The sequence below is a fragment of the Stenella coeruleoalba genome (genome assembly GCF_951394435.1).
Source record: "Stenella coeruleoalba genome assembly, chromosome: 17".
NCBI classification, from domain to species: Eukaryota; Metazoa; Chordata; class Mammalia; order Artiodactyla; family Delphinidae; genus Stenella; species Stenella coeruleoalba.
In genome coordinates, this window is record NC_137163.1 from 44,263,234 (window position 1) to 44,281,395 (window position 18,162).

Here is an 18,162-nt window from a genome sequence, read left to right on the forward strand (position 1 = left end):
GGAACTCTACTCAGTACTCTGTAATGGCTTATGGGGAAAAGAATCTAAAAAAGAGTGGATATATGTCTATGTATAACAGATTCACTTTTCTGTATACCTGAAAATAACAGAACATTGTAAATCAATTATACCACAATAAATTTTTTTTAAAAAATTACAAATAGAACTATTACATGATCCAGCTCTTCTACTTCTGGGTATTCATCTGAAGAATATAAAAACACTGGTTTGAAAAGATATATACCCCCTATGCTCACTGCAGAATTATTTACAATAACATATATATATATATATATATATATATATATATATATATACTACTCAGTCATAAAATATAAGATGCAATCTTTCCATTTGCTACAACAATGATAGACCTTGAGCATATTATGCTAAGTGAAATAAGTCAGAGAAAGACAAATACCATATGATTTCACTCACATGTGGAATATAAAACAAGCAATAATAAAATAAAACAAGCAAAACAAAAACAAACACACAGATACAGAGAACATATTAGTGATTACCAGAAGGGAAGTGGGGTGGAAGAGGGTGAAATGGGTAAAGCGGGTTAACTGTATGGCAATGGATGGAAACTAAACTTTTGGTGGTGAGCACACAGCAGTGTATACAGAAGCTGAAATATAATGTTGTATACATGAAACTTAATGTTACAAACTGTTACCTTAATAAAAGAAAGAAAAAAAAGATGTTAGTGACACTTAGAAAATAAGAACTCAAATGAAATCATACAAATATAGTTGAACTATCTAGCACTAAAAAGTGATTCCTTTTCATTTGCAAAACATGCATAAAATAAACACTTGTCCCCATCAAAGTCCTTAATACTATTTAGAAATGGAGGGTGGTATTCATAAAATGACAGAAGAAAATAATACTCATTTTCCACATTGATCTTTATTTTTCCTTTTTTATTTTGTTTTTAAGTCAAAGAAGAAACAGCACACTTAGAGTCTAAACAATCTAAAGGTAGACTGTAATGCTTAAATTGGGACCTTCACAATTAAATTATTTTTCTTCCTTTACTCAAGGTACTGACAAAGAGAAGAGCATGGTATCCTAAGTAGGGCATAATCTGACTGTGCAGAGCTGATGCGGCAAGTCATGTGAGGCTCTAAATGAGCTTCTTACCTGCTCTACACTTGAGCAATTCCAAAGACATTAGGGTCACGTTGATTAAAACATTTGTAAGAACAAATTAATATTTGAAGTGGTACCAGCTGTAGATTTCTGCTTATTTTCCAGTTCTAAAAAGTAAAGATTAAAAATAAAATTAAGGCAGTACTCAATAAATATTTTTGAATAAAATAAATATTAACTATCTCAGAGATTTCAGAACATTGGTTTCTAAAGAACACACTAAAGTATTTATGCTTGATTTGCTCTTTTCCCACACACAAATAAACTTAACTAGCTAAGAAGGGCATACACAACACTAAACAAAATTCAATGATAAAAGATTATCTATGCTTTCATCCAAAGATATTATTACATTGCCTAGCTGTAAAGTGTTTGGGATGAAGGTGAAAAAATATACAGAATCCACACAAACCTGATTCTGATCTACAGGGATGTTAAGTTGATCAATCAGCAGAGACTAATTGAACACTCAGTAGACATCTCAGTTTTACCTGTCTAGCATCCATTTCTCATGGAAATTAATCTTGCTAATACTCTGTTCATTGTCTGCAATGTTCATTAAGATCTTCACTGGCTGGGTTTCAGGCAAGTTGACCAATATATGACTTAAGTTTTTGTACTTAAAATATCTCTGATCTTAACTTCTCAATGTACAAAAAAAAGACAGTCAAAAACCCTGTCAGCCAACTTAGTATACATGTCCTGACCACTATTTTGAAATAATGGCAACCTCAAAGCTTACTATTTATATGTTTTATAAACAACTTTTGAAGTTGTTTATAAACAACATAGCTCCCAGAGAGAGAATCCAAAACAGAGTCACAGTTTAATTTGTTGATAATGCTACTTAGTTTTATCATAACCCACTGGGCTATCATCATCACAATCCACAGTGAGAGATTTCATTATTGTTCTGTTCACTCTTCCATAAAAGAACTTTGAGGGCCTATTCAAAGGTTCAAGCACCTAAGCATAGTTATTAATCCATCCTTGAGAGAGTAATAACCTTTCAGCTCTGGTGATAAATCAATGGGGAGCCAAAGTCATACATCATATCACATTTACGCCCACCTCCAAAAGTGACTAGGAAGGGCTCAGAGAATACACGGCACTATTCTAACAAGTATTTTGGATGAAGGTGAAAAAATGGAATCTCTACAAATCTGACTTCTTTCCTAGAAGTTTATGTGATCAACCAGGAAACATTTACTGAAATTCCCAATGGGCATCTTGTTTTTGCCTGTCAGCATCCATTTCCCATCTGTCAGCACAAAAGCCCACCTTTTCCTTTAAGGAACTACCCATTCTCCAATTTCAGTGCAAATGTCATGAAAGAGAGAGGGCAACTGATCCCACCCCCCATCTCAAGACATAACCATGTAACTCAGGCCGAGCACATGACCCCAAACCAATAATCATCAGCCCCAAAGCTTTCCCTGAATCTACTGAGAGAAGGAAGCTCTTCCTCTACTACTAGAAGGCATACTTTAGGGAGCTCTCACCTGAGAGCAAAGCCAAGACAAAGGAAAGCAGGAGGACAAATTCTTGATGAAAAATTTGGATACCTGATCCAGCATGACTAAATATTTAGCCAGACCCATCCCTGGACCTTCTTCATTACTTGAATTAGTCTTCCATTTCTTTAACTTGCAACCAAGAGTTCTGAAAAATTACAAGCAACCAAAAACCTGCACCCTGTTAGACAAAGTGGCAAAGATACAAAGATATATAACAAACAATTCCTGCCTCTTAGAATCTTTCAGCATCTAGTTGGAAAGATAAGACATAAACACAAAAAATAACTAGAGGGCTTCCTTGGTAGCACAGTGGTTGAGAGTCTGCCTGCCGATGCAGGGGACACGGGTTCGTGCCCCAGTCCAGGAAGATCCCACATGCCACGGAGTGGCTGTTCCCGTGAGCCATGGCCGCTGGGCCTGCACGTCCGGAGCCTGTGCTCCTCAACAGGAGAGGCCACAACAGTGAGAGGCCCACATACCACAAAAAACAAACAAACAAAACAAACAAAAAAATAACTAGAAACATAAGGCTCAATACAATGATAGGTTCTATATGAGTACAGAGAAAGGAGACACCACCACAAGCTGCATATTAAGCAAGACTTTACAGTATAACAAAATGGTGAACTAGATGTTGAGGGATGTCCAGGATGTGGCTACCTGGAAAAGGTACGAAAGGACATTTAGAAAAGGTGAACTATGAGAGCAGTAATTCAAGAATGTGCTTTGGTAACTGGGGAAAAAATACAGTATAAACAATAAATGGATCATAAAATGTTGAGTCATGGGATATCAACAATAAACATATTAGTCCAGGGACAAAAAGAATTCATAAGTAGTTGTTCAATGATAGACACATTATGTATAATATTTCAGATCTACTTTATATGAGATCATATTGATTAATTAGATTATAATGGCTTAATGTTAAAATTGTGCTTGAAGAACTAGTGACAAAAGCCAAAACCTAAATGTGGCCTTTTCCTTTTCTGTATACATAGTAGATAACCCTCTCATCCAACAAGCTATTCTTGTCCACTACTGTAACCCATCTCATCTAGAACTAAAGGGCTATTAAAATAAACCATGCTACATGAACTTCACTCAACTTCTGTTTAAGAAACTAGGACAGAGGAGGTAAAAGACAAACATATACCAAGGAATTAAACGTGGCCATACAGCTATCAGATTTGCTTTGTCCAGTTTCTCCATGAGGTGAAAAGTTTATAATAGAAATTACTAAAGGCATTTTCTATTTCCACTGTGGTTTTAGCTATTTTCCCTTGGGTCATTAAGAAATTGTATGGGCAGTTTCCTTTGGCTCTTGTTGCAAGCAGAAACACAAAATGTCTGTGTCCCTCATTCTCCTACTTGAGGGTATTATTGTTTAGTTAATTAGAATACAATGTTTTATTAAACTTTTTTTAAATTTGTGGTACCAATCTGTATTTATAGTTGTCACATTCATGGTAATCTTTGTATAGGTTCAAACATTTTGACTGCTTCAAGCAGTCATTCACCAGTTACATTAATATTTTTTGAAACATCTTTATTGGAGTATAATTGCTTTACAACGTTGTGTTTCTGCTGTACAACAAATGAATCAGCTACATGTATACATATATCCCCATATCTCCTCCCTCTTGCATCTCCCTCCCACCTTCCCTATCCCACCCCTCTAGGTGGTCACAAAGTACCGAGCTGAATTCCCTGTGCTATGTGGTTGCTTCCCACCAGCTATCTATTTTACATTTGGTAGTGTATATATGTCAATGCTACTCTCTCACTTCGTCCCAGCTTACCCTTCCCCTTCTCTGTGTCCTCAAGTCCATTCTCTACAACTGTGTCTTTATTCTTGTCCTGTCACTAGTTCTTCAGAACCATTTTTTTTTAAGATTCCATATATATGTGTTAGCATACGGTACTTGTTTTTCTCTTTCTGACTTACTTCACTCTGTAGGACAGACTCTAGGTCCATCCACCTCACTACAAATAACTCAATTTCGTTTCTTTTTATGGCTGAGTATTACTCCATTGTATATATGTGCTCAATTTCTTTATCCATTCATCTGTCGATAGACACTTAGGTTGCTTCCATATCCTGGCGATTGTAAATAGTGCTGCAATGAACATTGTGGTACATGACTCTTTGAATTATGGTTTTCTCAGGGTATATGTCAAGTAGTGGGAGTGCTGGGTCATATAGTAGTTCTATTTTTAGTTTTTTAAGGAACCTTCATACTGTTTGCCTCAGTGGCTTTATCAATTTACATTCTCACCAACAGTGCAAGAGGGTTCCCTTTTCTCCACACCCTCTACAGCATTTATTGTTTGTAGAGTTTTTTCATGATGGCCATTCTGACAGGTGTGAGATGATACCTCACTGTACTTTTGATTTGCATTTCTCTAATGATTAGTGATGCTGAGCATCCTTTCATGTGTTTGTTGGCAATCTGTATATCTTCTTTGGAGAAATGTCTATTTAGGTCTTCTGCCCATTTTTGGATTGGGTTGTTTGTTTTTCTGATATTGAGCTACATGGGCTGCTTGTAAATTTTAGAGATCAATCCTTTGTCAGTTGCTTCATTTGCAAATATTTTCTCCCATTCTGAGGGTTGTCTTTTCGTCTTGTTTAAGGTTTCCTTTGCTGTGCAAAAGCTTTTAAGTTTCATTAGGTCCCATTTATTTATTTTTGTTTTTATTTCCATTTCTCTACGAGGTGGGTCAAAAAGGTTCCTGCTGTGATTTATGTCATAGAGTGTTCTTCCTATGTTTTCCTCTATGAGTTTTGTAGTGTCTGGCCTTACATTTAGGTCTTTAATCCATTTTGAGTTTATTTTTGTGTATGGTGTTAGGGAATGTTCTAATTTCATTCTTTCACATGTAGCAGTCCAGTTTTCCCAGCATCACTTATTGAAGAGGCTGTCTTCTCTCCATTGAATATTCTTGTTTCCTTTATCAAAGATAAGGTGACCATATGTGTGTGGGTTATCTCTGGGCTTTCTATCCTGTTCCATTGATCTATATTTCTGTTTTTGTGCCAATACCATACTGTCTTGATTACTGTAGCTTTGCAGTATAGTCTTAAGTCCATGAGCCTGTTCCTCCAGCTTTGTTTTTCTTTCTCAAGATTGCTTTGGCTATTCAGGGTCATTTTTTTTTTTAAGAAGATGTTGGGAATAGGAATATATTTATTTATTTATTTATGCTGTGCTGGGTCTTCATTTCTGTGCGAGGGCTTTCTCTAGTTGTGGCAAGAGGGGGCCACTCTTCATCATGGTGCACGGGCCTCTCACTATTGCGGCCTTTCTTGTTGCAGAGCACAGGCTCCAGACGCACAGGCTCAGTAGTTGTATCTCACGGGCCTAGTTGCTGTGTGGCATGTGGGATCCTCCCAGACCAGGGCTCAAACCTGTGTCCCCTGCATTAGCAGGCAGATTCTCAACCACTGTGCCACCAGGGAAGTCCTCAGGGTCTTTTGTGTTTCCATAAAAATTGTGAAATTTTTTGATCTAGTTCTATGAGAAATGCCATTGGTAGTTTGATAGGGATTGCACTAAATCTGTAGAATGCTTTGGGTAGTGTAGTCATTTTCACAATGTCGATTCTTCCAATCCAAGAACATGGTATATCTCTCCATCTGTTTGTGTAATCTTTAATTTCTTTCATCAGTGTCTTATAGTTTTCTGCACACAGGTCTTTTGCCTCCTTAGGTAGGTTTATTCCCAGATATTTTATTCTTTTTGTTGCAATGGTAAATGGGAGTGTTTCCTTAATTTCTCTTTCATATTTTTCGTCATTAGTGCATAGGAATGCATGAGATTTCTCTGCAGTGATTTTGTATTCTGCTTCTTTATCAAATTCATTGATCAGTCCTAGTAGTTTATGGTAGCATCTTTAGGAATCTCTGCATATAGTATCATGTCATCTGCAAACAGTGACAGTTTTACTTCTTTTTTTCTGATTTGGATTCCTTTTATTTCTTTTTCTTCTCTTATTGCCATAACTAAAACTTCCAAAGCTATGTTGAATAATAGTGGTGAGAGTGGGCAACCTTGTCTTGCTCCTGATCTTAGAGGAGATGGTTACCGTTTTTCACCATGGAGAATGATGTTGGCTGGGAACATATTTTACCAAAGGCCATTATCAGCTTTGTATTGAATAGGAAACTTTGCATGTGATTATTCTCTAACTTAATAATTACTATTTCTGATATAATATCTCTCATGGCTAGTAATTGTTTCCTGGAAATTTTACTGAGAAAAATGGACTCATCATAATTCCTTGGTAACATAGTTTTCCATCTAGAGTCATCGAACTCAATAATGTTATATGAGAAAAGAACGTCTCTAATACCTTGTCTCTTGATACCCATTTAAGTTTCTATTTTCATTTGTGGCATCATCTCCAGTATGACATATATTTCTACCAGTATAAAATATGTCCATTTGAAATAAGCTTTTACAAAGGAATTACAACACACATTCTTATAGTAGACATGTCTTCACAAACCTCAATTAACAAAACCTCACAACTCTGTCAAAGATAATTACTGCTTTGGTCATTGTTTACAGTTATAAACTGAAACACTAAAAGATCCTTTCTGTCAAGCGAAAGTCAGAGAAGAGGCAAAGGAGTTGGTCTATGATTAGACATACTTTTATATCTTTTTACCCAAAGCTTTAAAATGTGAAATGCTATATAAAGTCTAATTTTCATTCTTTACTCTTTACAGTGAAATGCATTATTTCCTGAAACAAATAAACATATGATTATAATCTTCTTGCTATTTTATGGAAAAGTAGTCTTGTGCTTTAAGTTTGAATATGCATGTTTACTAAGTTTTATATTTGTTGAATGGTGGAATTGAGAGATGTTTTTAAAATATGCCTAAGTGATAATCACTACCATATTTTAAACTTTGAGAAATCAAAAATTAACTACATATATATTTATATCATACAGTATATCATTTATATCATACAGTATAAAGTAAATCTTTGGATAAAGTTTCAATATTACATGAAGCACAAGGACTAGGAAAGAAGAGATAGATGGTTTCCTATTTTCTCAATAAAAGTTATAATGGTAGTCAGGATAAAGGCTCCCCAAAGATGTCTAGGTCCTGTGACTACATATGTTACCTTACATGGATAAAGTTAGTCACACTTTGCAGGTGTGATTGACATAACTTAAGTATCTTGAGAGCAGGGGGTTATCCTGAATTATCCAGCTGGACCCAATTTCATCACAAGGATCATTAAAAATGGAAGAGGGAGGCAGAAGAGAAGGTCCAAGGGATGGGGTCTGAGAAGAACTAGATCTGCCAATGTTGGCTTTGATAATGCAGGAAGGAGACCATGAGCCATAATGTGGGTAGCCTCTAAAAGCTGGAAAGAGTAAGAAAATGGATTCTCCCCTGGAGTCTCCAGAAAAGAATGCAGCCCTTTGATTTTAGCTTTGATTTTAGCTCAGTAAGACTCATATTGGACTTCTGACCTACTAAACTATAAGATAATAAATTTTGTTTTTAAGACTCCAAGATTATAGAAATTTGTTACAGCAGCAATAGAAAACTAATACTAGCATCATGTTCCAAATTAATACTAGCATCATGTTCCAAATTAACAGGACCAAGAAAGGCATGACTATGAGAGCCCCTCTTCCCATTATGGAATCAAGGCACTCTGGAGCTAGAAGAGACTTTGGTCTAATCACTTCATTGTCCAGATGAGGAAACTGGTCCAGATATAATGACAAGTAAGGTGACTTACCTTAGACCTCATAGTTCGAGGCAGAAACATGACTAGAATATAATTTCACTAAATTCTAGATTATTTTTAGTCATAGTATGCTTCCCAGCTTCTTTCACCAATGTAGTGTTTTGATTATAGTTTAATAATAATTTGCAGAACTGTTTGCAAGAATGAACAGTTATTGGAAAGTGCACATATTTTCAAATAAAGCATAGAAGAAGCATATTGCTTTGCTGTTCTGGTCTATCTCCAACTGATGGCTAAACATATTCACTTGAATTATCCACCCATCAATTGAAACTCAACAAGTCTAAAATGAAACTTGAGTTCCTGCCTCCCAAATCAGCTCCATGTGGAATCTTCTGGTTTTCTCCCTCACACCCTCTGAGGTTTCCCACATTCAATCAATCGCCAAGTTCTGCCATCCTTCCTCCCTCATGGTGCTTCCTTTCCTTGCATTTCTACTGCTACCCCTTATACCCCACTAGGCAAGCACTCTAACAGGTCTCTGTTCCTCAGTTTCTCTTCTCTTCAAACTACAATTAACCCAGCACAGTACGGCCAAATGATTCCTTCTAAAGTACATCTTTTTTTTTGTATCATTGACTTGTCCCCACACATTCAGGAGGACTCCGTTTCCAAACAGGATCAAGTTCAAACTCTTTATTCTATCCTTTGACAGGTTCATAGAATTTGACCCTAATTTTTTTTTTGTCTTTCTCCCACTCCCAGGCAAAAACAAACTTAATTGATTTACTTCCTTATGAACATGACTCATTCTCCAAATTGTTCTCTTCTCCTAAAATATTTTCTCAGCTTCCTTCTCCATGTATCTGAATTCTATCTATGTCAAGGCCCTGCACAAATTCCAGCACCTGCCTGGGCACTTCCTAGGCCTGACAACCTACAGCGATCTCACCTCACACTTTGAAGCCCTAAAGCAATTGGTCTCATTTTACATTTTGTTTTTATAACTAGTGTCTTTTACATCTTTACAGAGTTTAAACTCTTGGATTTTAGCCATGGGGACAAACTAGGTTCCCTATTTATTTGCATTGTACTTAGCACCCAGAGTTCCCTGCTTTAAACAGGTTCTCAAATATTTATGGAATGACTGAAAGTAATTTAAAAATACAAGATGAACATTCAGAATGACAATTCCTCTATTCCATCAGTGATAAGCGCCAGCAATGAGCACTCCTCTAAAGTTAACTGTTGCATTTAGGAAGTGTAGCCATACATTCAGGATTGCCTAGGACAGTCCTGGCTTCCTGATGATTTTCCAATTATTAATAATGTTGCCCACCTTCACTCTCAAACACCTCTTGACTTAGATGATACATTATATATGGTAATTCCACCCTTAGGGTAGTTTGGACTGTAGTAAGGGCAGAAACCAGAAAGAAAATCCTGCTCATGTTCCAGCCACCCATCCAGCTATGCAGCATTCACTCTACTACAAAGTGATCCTGCTCTTCATCGCCATCTTGGCATAATCAGTGTCCTCTGAATTTCACGTGGGAGGTTCAAACATTTTGGTTATGCACAGCTTCAGATAAATGCGCTGCAGTGAATACATCTTAAGATTCTTTAGCAGAAAAAAAAATCATATATACTGAATACAACTGTTAACTCTACCTAGCAGTTTAAGAACAAAAGGGAGAGTTCCCTAAAGGGAAAGGGGAATTCAGTGAATTCCCATAGAAGTAGAAGCAATCAAGAGACAGTGTGCGAGATCATTTATACTCTAATTGTTTTGCTGTTTTCTGAATAAAATGATAAGAATCATTCATGTCATCTCAATTTTTCTGAACAATAAATACACATTATTTTCAAGATTGTTTAGAATTAGAAATGTGATGCCTTCTGATCCTCTAGGTGTTCAATTTACATTAAATTAACTAACCATTGCATGTTTTAAGACCTACATTTATTTTCACAGTTGACTGGTTGAAATGATCAGTTTCATAAATGAATGTCAGTGGTATATAAACAGTAATAACTTTTTATTGCAAAGTAAGATTTTGCTCTGTAAGTAGTGAGTAAAATTATTAAATGTAATCTTATGTTTCATTACTGACAGCTTGTCATAAAAAAGGAATTAAGGCTGCAATTTTTCATTTATTTTCATAAAGTAGATCAGCTTTTTCACTCATTTATAGTGAAACCTACTCAGCCTAATCTCTTTTGAATGAAGTTTTAATTACATTACATCATTCAATACAGGGCTGAGAGTTCATGTTCCATACTGTTCCCTCCCTAAACAACTTTAAAGGAATCTAGGGAAATGTTACATTCAACTAGAGTAACTACGTGAAATGAAAATATCAAATTCATATATTGGGCACTGGATCACTCAAGTATTTGGAAAGAATTTTATGAGACTATTTAGTAACCTCTAAGTCACTGGTTCAATTATGACCCAAGTTGGTAGTAACTAAAAAGGATTAATTTTTGTTGCTGTTTTGAAGCATTATATCATTAGTAGTTAATACTTAAATATCAATTATATTGAAATTATTCACAATTCTGTAATTGCTAAGGACTAACTGAATGGCAAGGGCTATAACATTTGAAAAAGACAAAAGCATCTGAATGAATTATGGTAAAAGTTAATATTTGAGATTGTGTAAAATGTTTCATCAACTATTTCCAATCCTCTTCTCACTAATTCATAAGATAAGCATGGCATAATTTCACATTCACCTGAATAGAAGCAATTACAATTGGATATTTTGTTGTGTCTAGCCTTTTATATCGAGAACAAAGTCCCATTTGTCATCGTGTCTCCCTTCTTCAACTGTGCCCTCAGATAACAAACCCATCAGAGACAGAACATTCTGTAAAGCACAACAGGGTAACTAGATGTTGGCCTTATCAAATTGGGTTCTTCCTTCATGCTAAACTCTAAAGCTTAGCATCCTGAAAAGATAATAAAAAGCTGAATTTTTTTTAACAGAAAGGGAGGCTTCTAGACAAACTAGTCTTTGTATACTCTCCCTTTACTTAAATAGAAAAATAGCATAAAATCCTAAATGTATGTAAAAGCAACTTTTTAATAACATGGTTAATCTGATTATCATCTCTATGTATTTTCTGTATGTTCTCACTCTAGAAACAGGGAACTAAACAACTCCATTAAAATAATGTTTCACAGAAACAGACTCACAGACATGGAGAACAGACTTGTTGTTGCCAAGGGGGGTGGGGGCGAAGGATAGACTGGCAGTTTGGGATTAGCAGATGCAAACTATTATATATAGAATGGATAAACAACAAGATCCTACTGTATAGCATAGGGCACTATATTAAATATCCTCTGATAAACCATAATGGAAAAGAATATGAAAAATAAAAAAGAAATATACACATATATATATATATATATGTATATAACTGACTCACTTCACTGTACAGAAGAAATTAACACAGTATTGCAAATCAACTATACTTCAATAAAATAAGTTAATTAATTAAAAATAATTAAAAATAATATTTTGATTGCCAAGCATCTAGTAATATATATTCCAACCTAAATTTTTATCCAATTGTTAGCCATTTTTAAATATTCTTACATTTATTTAGCATAATTTATAAATTCATACTATACACTTATTCTAATTGTAATTCCATTGTCATGGAATTACATGACACATTTTTTCACTACATATACTTACTGTTACTTGTTTAACTTTTTCGATTATTTTAAAGGTTAGAATCAGTGATTGTTTCACAGCAATTTTCCTTTAGAAAATTTTCTTCTCCCCAATTTTCCAACACTTCCATGTACTCTGCCTGTCAACTTATCTAGGAATATAACTTTATATTTTGAACTATTTTCTCTTTCTACACTGAAGATATTATGCTATCTTTTTTCTGGAATCTGCTTTCAGTTCATTGTCATTTCTTTGTAGGTGATCTATTTTCTTAAAATTTTACCTTTTGCTCTAAATAGCTTCCCTTTGGTAGTGTACATTTTTACCAAAATGTGTCTAGGTATGGATTTATTCTTATTCTACCTGGCACTCAGTGTGCTTTTTCAATGTGAGGGATCAAGTCTTTCTTCAATATTTTAATATTTTATTCCATTAATAAGAATTCACACCCAGGTCTCTGTTTCTTTCTTTTTTTAATTGAAGTGTAGTTGATTTACAATGTTGTGTTAGTTTCAGGTATACAGCAAAGTGATTCAGTTATACAAACATAAATGTCCATCTTTTCAGATTCTTTTCCCTTATAGGTTATTACAAAATATTGAGTAAAGGTCCCTGTGCTATATAGTAGGTCCTTGTTGGTTATCTATTTTATATAGAGTAGTGTGCATATGTTAATCCCGAACTCCTGATTTATCACTCCCTTCACCGCCTATCCCCTTTGGAAATGATAAGTTTGTTTTCTGTGTCTGTGGGTCTGTTTCTGTTTTGTATATAAGTTCATTTGTATAATTGTCTTTTAGATCCCACATATAAGCAATATCACATGATATTTGTCTTTCTCTGGCTTACTTCACTTAGTATGATAATCTCTAGGTCCATCCATGTTGCTGCAAATGGCATTATTTCATTCTTTATTATGGCTGAGTAATATTCCATTGTATGAACATACCACATCTTCTTTATCCATTCATCTGTCGATGGATATTTAGGTTGCTTCCATGTCTTGGCTATTGTTAATAGTGCTGCAATCGATGCAAAAATACTCAGCAAAATACCAGCAAACCGAATCCAACAATACATTAAAATGATCCTACACCATGATCAAATGGGATTTAGCCCCAGGATGCAAGGATTTTTCAACATCTGCAAATCAGTCAGTGTGATATATCACATTAACAAATTGAAGAATAAAAAATATTTGATCATCTCAATAGATGCCAAAAAAGCTTTTGATAGAATTCAACATCCATTTATGATAAAAAAATACTCTCAAGAAAGTGAGCATAGAGAGAACATAATAAAGTCCATATATGACAAACCCACAGCTAGCATCATACTCAACAGTGAAAAGCTGAAAGCATGTCATCTAAGATCAAGAACAAGACAAGGATGTCCACTCTCACCACTTTTATTCGACATAGTTTTGGAAGATCTAGCCATGGCAATCAGAGAAGAAAAAGAAATAAAAGGAATCCAAATTGGCAAACAAAAAGTAAAACCATCACTATTTGCAGATGACATGGTACTATACACAGAAAATCCTAAAGATGCTACCAGAAAACTACTAGAGCTCATTAATGAATTCGGTAAAGTTGCAGGATACAAAATTAATACACAGAAATCTCCTGAATTCCTATACACTAACAACAAAAGATCAGAAATAAAATTCAAGGAAAAAATCCCATTTACCATCATATCAAATAGAATAAAATACCTAGGCATAAACCTACCTAAGGAAACAAAAGATCTGAACTCCAGAAACTATAACACACTGATGAAAGAAATCGAAGATGACACAAACAGATGGAAAGATATACCATGTTCTTGGACAGGAAGAATCAATATTGTCAAAATGACCATTGTATCCAAGGCAATGTACAGATTCAATGCAATCCCGATCAAATCGCCAATGGCATTTTTTATGGAACTAGAACAAAATTTTTTTTTAATTTGTATGGAAACATAAAAGACCCTGAATAGCCAAAGCAATCTTGAGAAAGAAAAATGGAACTGGAGGATTCAGGTTTCCTGACTTCAGACTATACTACAAAGCTACAGTAATCAAAACAGTATGGTACTGGCACAAAAACAGAAATATAGATCAATGGAACAGGACAGAAAGCCCAGAGATAAACCCACACACCTATGGTTAATTAATCTATGACAAAGGAGGTAAGAATAGACAATGGAGAAAAGACAGCCTCTTCAATAAGTGGTTCTAGGAAAACTGGACAGCTACATGTAAAAGAATGAAATTAGAACATTCCCTAATACCACACACAAAAATAAACTCAAGGGCTTCCCTGGCGGCGCAGTGGTTGAGAGTCCGCCTGCCGATGCAGGGGACACGGGTTCGTGCTCCGGTCTGGGAAGATCCCACATGCCACGGAGTGGCTTGGCCCGTGAGCCATGGCCGCTGAGCCTGCATGTCTGGAGCCTGTGCTCCGCAACAGGAGAGGCCACAACAGTGAGAGGGCCACGTACTGCAAAAAAAAAAAAAAAAAAAAAAACCTCAAAATGTATTAAAGACCTAAATGTAAGATCAGATGATATAAAACTCCTAGATGAAAACACAGGAAAAACACTCTTTGACATAAATCACAGCAATATCATTTTGGATACTTCTCCTAGAGTAACTGAAATAAAAACAAAAAATGGGATCTAATTAAACTTAAAAGCTTTTGCACAACAAAGGAAACCATAAACAAAATGAAAAGACAACCTACAGAATCTTTTGGGATTTTTTAACCATTATGTTTTTATCTCATGCTATATTCTTATGCCACTGTGTTGCAGTTTTTATAATGCACTCAGACATATTTAATTGATTAAAATGTATTCTTACTTTTAATTTTTAAAATGAAATTATGTAGATACAAAATCTCTTTATTCTCCTATTCTTTCTTCCATCCTTATTGTTTCTTCAGTGATGACTAATGTTAAGCTGTGCACACACTTGTGTGTGTGTGTGTGTGTGAGTGTGTGTGGGTGAAATCCTGAAGGAAAATTCTTCCATTTATGTGGTCTGAATACCAGTCAGTCTATGTTCCACTCCACAAGTCAAGAGAAGAAAAGCCTCATATCTCTTTCACATGATAGTCTTTTAAACATAAGAAGGCAGCTGTTTGAATAATTGTATTGATATCACCATCAATCAATGAATTTATTTACACTTTCTCTTATGGTTCAAAATAAAAACGTGCATGCAATCTACAGTGCAGCAAAAGTGACCTGAAGGTGGTATCAGGAGGTGTAAACTAAAGTTCTAATTCTGTTATTTCATAGATATTAAATTTGTGAAGAAACTATTTAACTAACTTAGTTGCCTCACCTGCGAACGGAGACAATGAAAAATAAGTCACAAAGTTAATAAAGAGGACCGGGACTCACATTACTCAAATGTCACCTTCTCAGGGAAGTTTCCCTTAAGCCTTCTGCTATAGGCTGAAGGTTTGTGTCCCCCACAAAATTCCTATATTGATATCGTCATGACTAATGTATTAGGAGGTGGGGCCTTTGGATCCAGCAGAAGAAAAATTAAAAATAATCTTATTTCTTGCACATCTGTCTTTGATAGCTTTAAAATTTGTGGGCACTCTACCTGGTTTTGCCCCTCCCCCACTGATTGCATTTTCTTATTCTCCTTTGCTGACTCCTGCTTCTGCCCACCCTTTAAATACTGTTGTTTTCAAGGGTTCTGTCCTTCTGGCCTTCTCACTTCACTGTGTAAATTTCCTCAGGCATGGCTTCAAGTGTCACACTTACATAAACAATCTTTTAATCCAAATCACCAGCTCCAACCATTCTTTGTCAAAAAACAAACAAAGCCTCATCTTGCTACTCCACTGCTTCGACAACTATAAGTAGCTGAATTGTATCCTCCCCAAAATTCATATGTTGTAGTCCTAACCCCCAGTACTTCGAAATGTGACTGCGCTTGGAGATCGTCTTTAAAATGGCAATTAAGTTAAGATGATGTCATTAGGGTGGGCCCTAATTCAATATGACTGCTGTACTTACAAGAAGAGGAAACTTGGACACACATTTGTAGAGAAGGGAGATAATATGAAGACAGAGGGAGAAGACAGCCATCAACAAGCCAAGGAGAGAGACCACAGAAGAAACCAAGCCTTCTGGCACATTGGTCTTGAACTTCTAGCTTTCAGAATTGTAAGAAAATAAATTTCTATTGTTTAAGCTACTCAGTCTATGGTACTTTGTTATGAGAACTGTAACAAACTAATATAGTAGCTTTTGAAATTAAGTTCAAACTTTACATACAAGAGCCATCCTGATTTCATACCTTTCTCTAACCTCATCTCCCATACTTCACACTCAGTGAGTTCCCTGTATTCACTGTACAATTTATTTGTACAATATTACCTTTGAACAGGCAGTTCCTGCACCTAAAATGCCTGTCCACTGGTTCTTTATCTATTCTTATGCCTCCCTGTCATTCAAAGCACATTTACAAGCAATGCCTATTAAAATAATTTTAATGTGTATTAGGTATTCTCCAAGTACCAAGCACAATCACTGTGCTAGGACTCAGGGATACACCAGAGAATGTTCCCATTTAATTGAGATTCCTTCTTCTCATGCACCCTGTGCACACCTCTATCACGATACCTATCACAAGAATATAATCATTCTATCTTGTCTAAAGGTATTGATTTTTAAGAATACCCTTATTAAGTAGCTACTATGTACTACCTTTATTAAGCACCTGCTGTACTAAGCACTGTCTACCTCATGTCTCACTCATAACAGCTCCGTGAGAGAGGTACTATTTTTATACCAATTTTAGAGATGAAAACTTAGCTTCAAAGAGGAAATTAAGGTGACACAGGTGGTAAATGGTAGGGCTGGTCATCAAGCCCAATTTGTCAGATTTCAATTACCTTACTATATCACTTCTCCTAGGAATATGTAAGTTCCTGGAGGGCCAGAGCTATTATAACATTGCAATTACCCTACTTGAAATGAGACTAGCAGCTCATCAGATGATTTTGACTTGGAATCTATCAGAGCAAGAACATCTTTCCCAAGAAAGATATTCATTGGGAAAAAATGAACATGGCAAGTTGTTGAAGGTGTTCATGTCATAGCCAGTGAAAAGTAGAGTGTTTTGGAAACTTTTGCCAAATAATATGACATGTTATACTCATTAGTGTAATAATTTACTCCAGAATATAGATTGGAATATAACAATCTATTCCAGAAGGTGATGTGAATAATTCACAGATAGGTTACATAAGCAATCAAGATTACAGATGTATTCCCATCTTGAGAACCAACATACATTTCAATTTTCATTTTCCACTGATGGTCTCTCTTATCTCGGTGTTTAATGTCCAACTGGTTTAACTTTTAAATTTCTCCTCAACCATTATCTCACTTTGACATTATCCCTCATTGGCAACAGCTCTGCCAGATTTTTCTCTACAATACATTTGATGTAACATATTAATAACCTAATAGAACACAGGAGCTGGTATTAAAATCCAGTTCTTGGGCTTCCCTGGTAGTGCAGTGGATAAGAATCTGCCTGCCAATGCAGGGGACATGGGTTTCATCCCTGGTCTGGAAAGATCCAACATGTCACAGAGCAACTAGGCCCATGTGCCACAACTACTGAGCCTGTGCTCTAGAGCCCATGAGCCACAACTACTGAGCCTGCACATCACAACTACTGAAGCCTCTGTGCCAGCCCACACTCTGCAACAAGAGAAGCCACCACAATTAGAATACTGTGCACTGCAATGAAGACTAGCCCCCACTCGTCACAACTAGTAAAAGCCCATGTGCATCAATGAAAACCCAACACAGCCAAAAATAAATAAATAAAAGAAAAAGTTAAAAAACAATTTTTTAAAATCCAGTTCTTGTGATTCATCAGTCATTCTTAGAAATAAAATATGTACCAAGCACTCTGCTAAGCTCTCTCTATATAATGGATGCCCATTCTAACCACTCCTATTCAACATACTACTTGAAATCCTAACCAGAACAGTCAGGCTAAAAAATAAAATAAAAGGCACCCAAACAGAAAAGAAAGAAGTAAAACTATCTTTG

At 35.7% G+C, this 18,162-nt stretch overlaps 1 protein-coding gene across 2 annotated transcripts in view; it reads right to left on the reverse strand.

Moving 5' to 3' along the window:
* Positions 1 to 432: 432 nt before the first annotated feature.
* LRRC69 (leucine rich repeat containing 69) overlaps positions 433 to 18,162 on the reverse strand; it is a gene marked incomplete at its 5' end in the record, with an annotated part of 93,974 nt that continues 76,244 nt past the window's right edge. For both annotated transcript variants that reach the window (XM_079902333.1, XM_079902332.1), the window contains one exon: positions 433 to 1,265. In XM_079902333.1, coding sequence (XP_079758459.1) covers positions 1,155 to 1,265 — 111 coding nt within the window. In that variant the 3' untranslated portion in view covers positions 433 to 1,154. The remainder of the gene's footprint in view (positions 1,266 to 18,162) is intronic.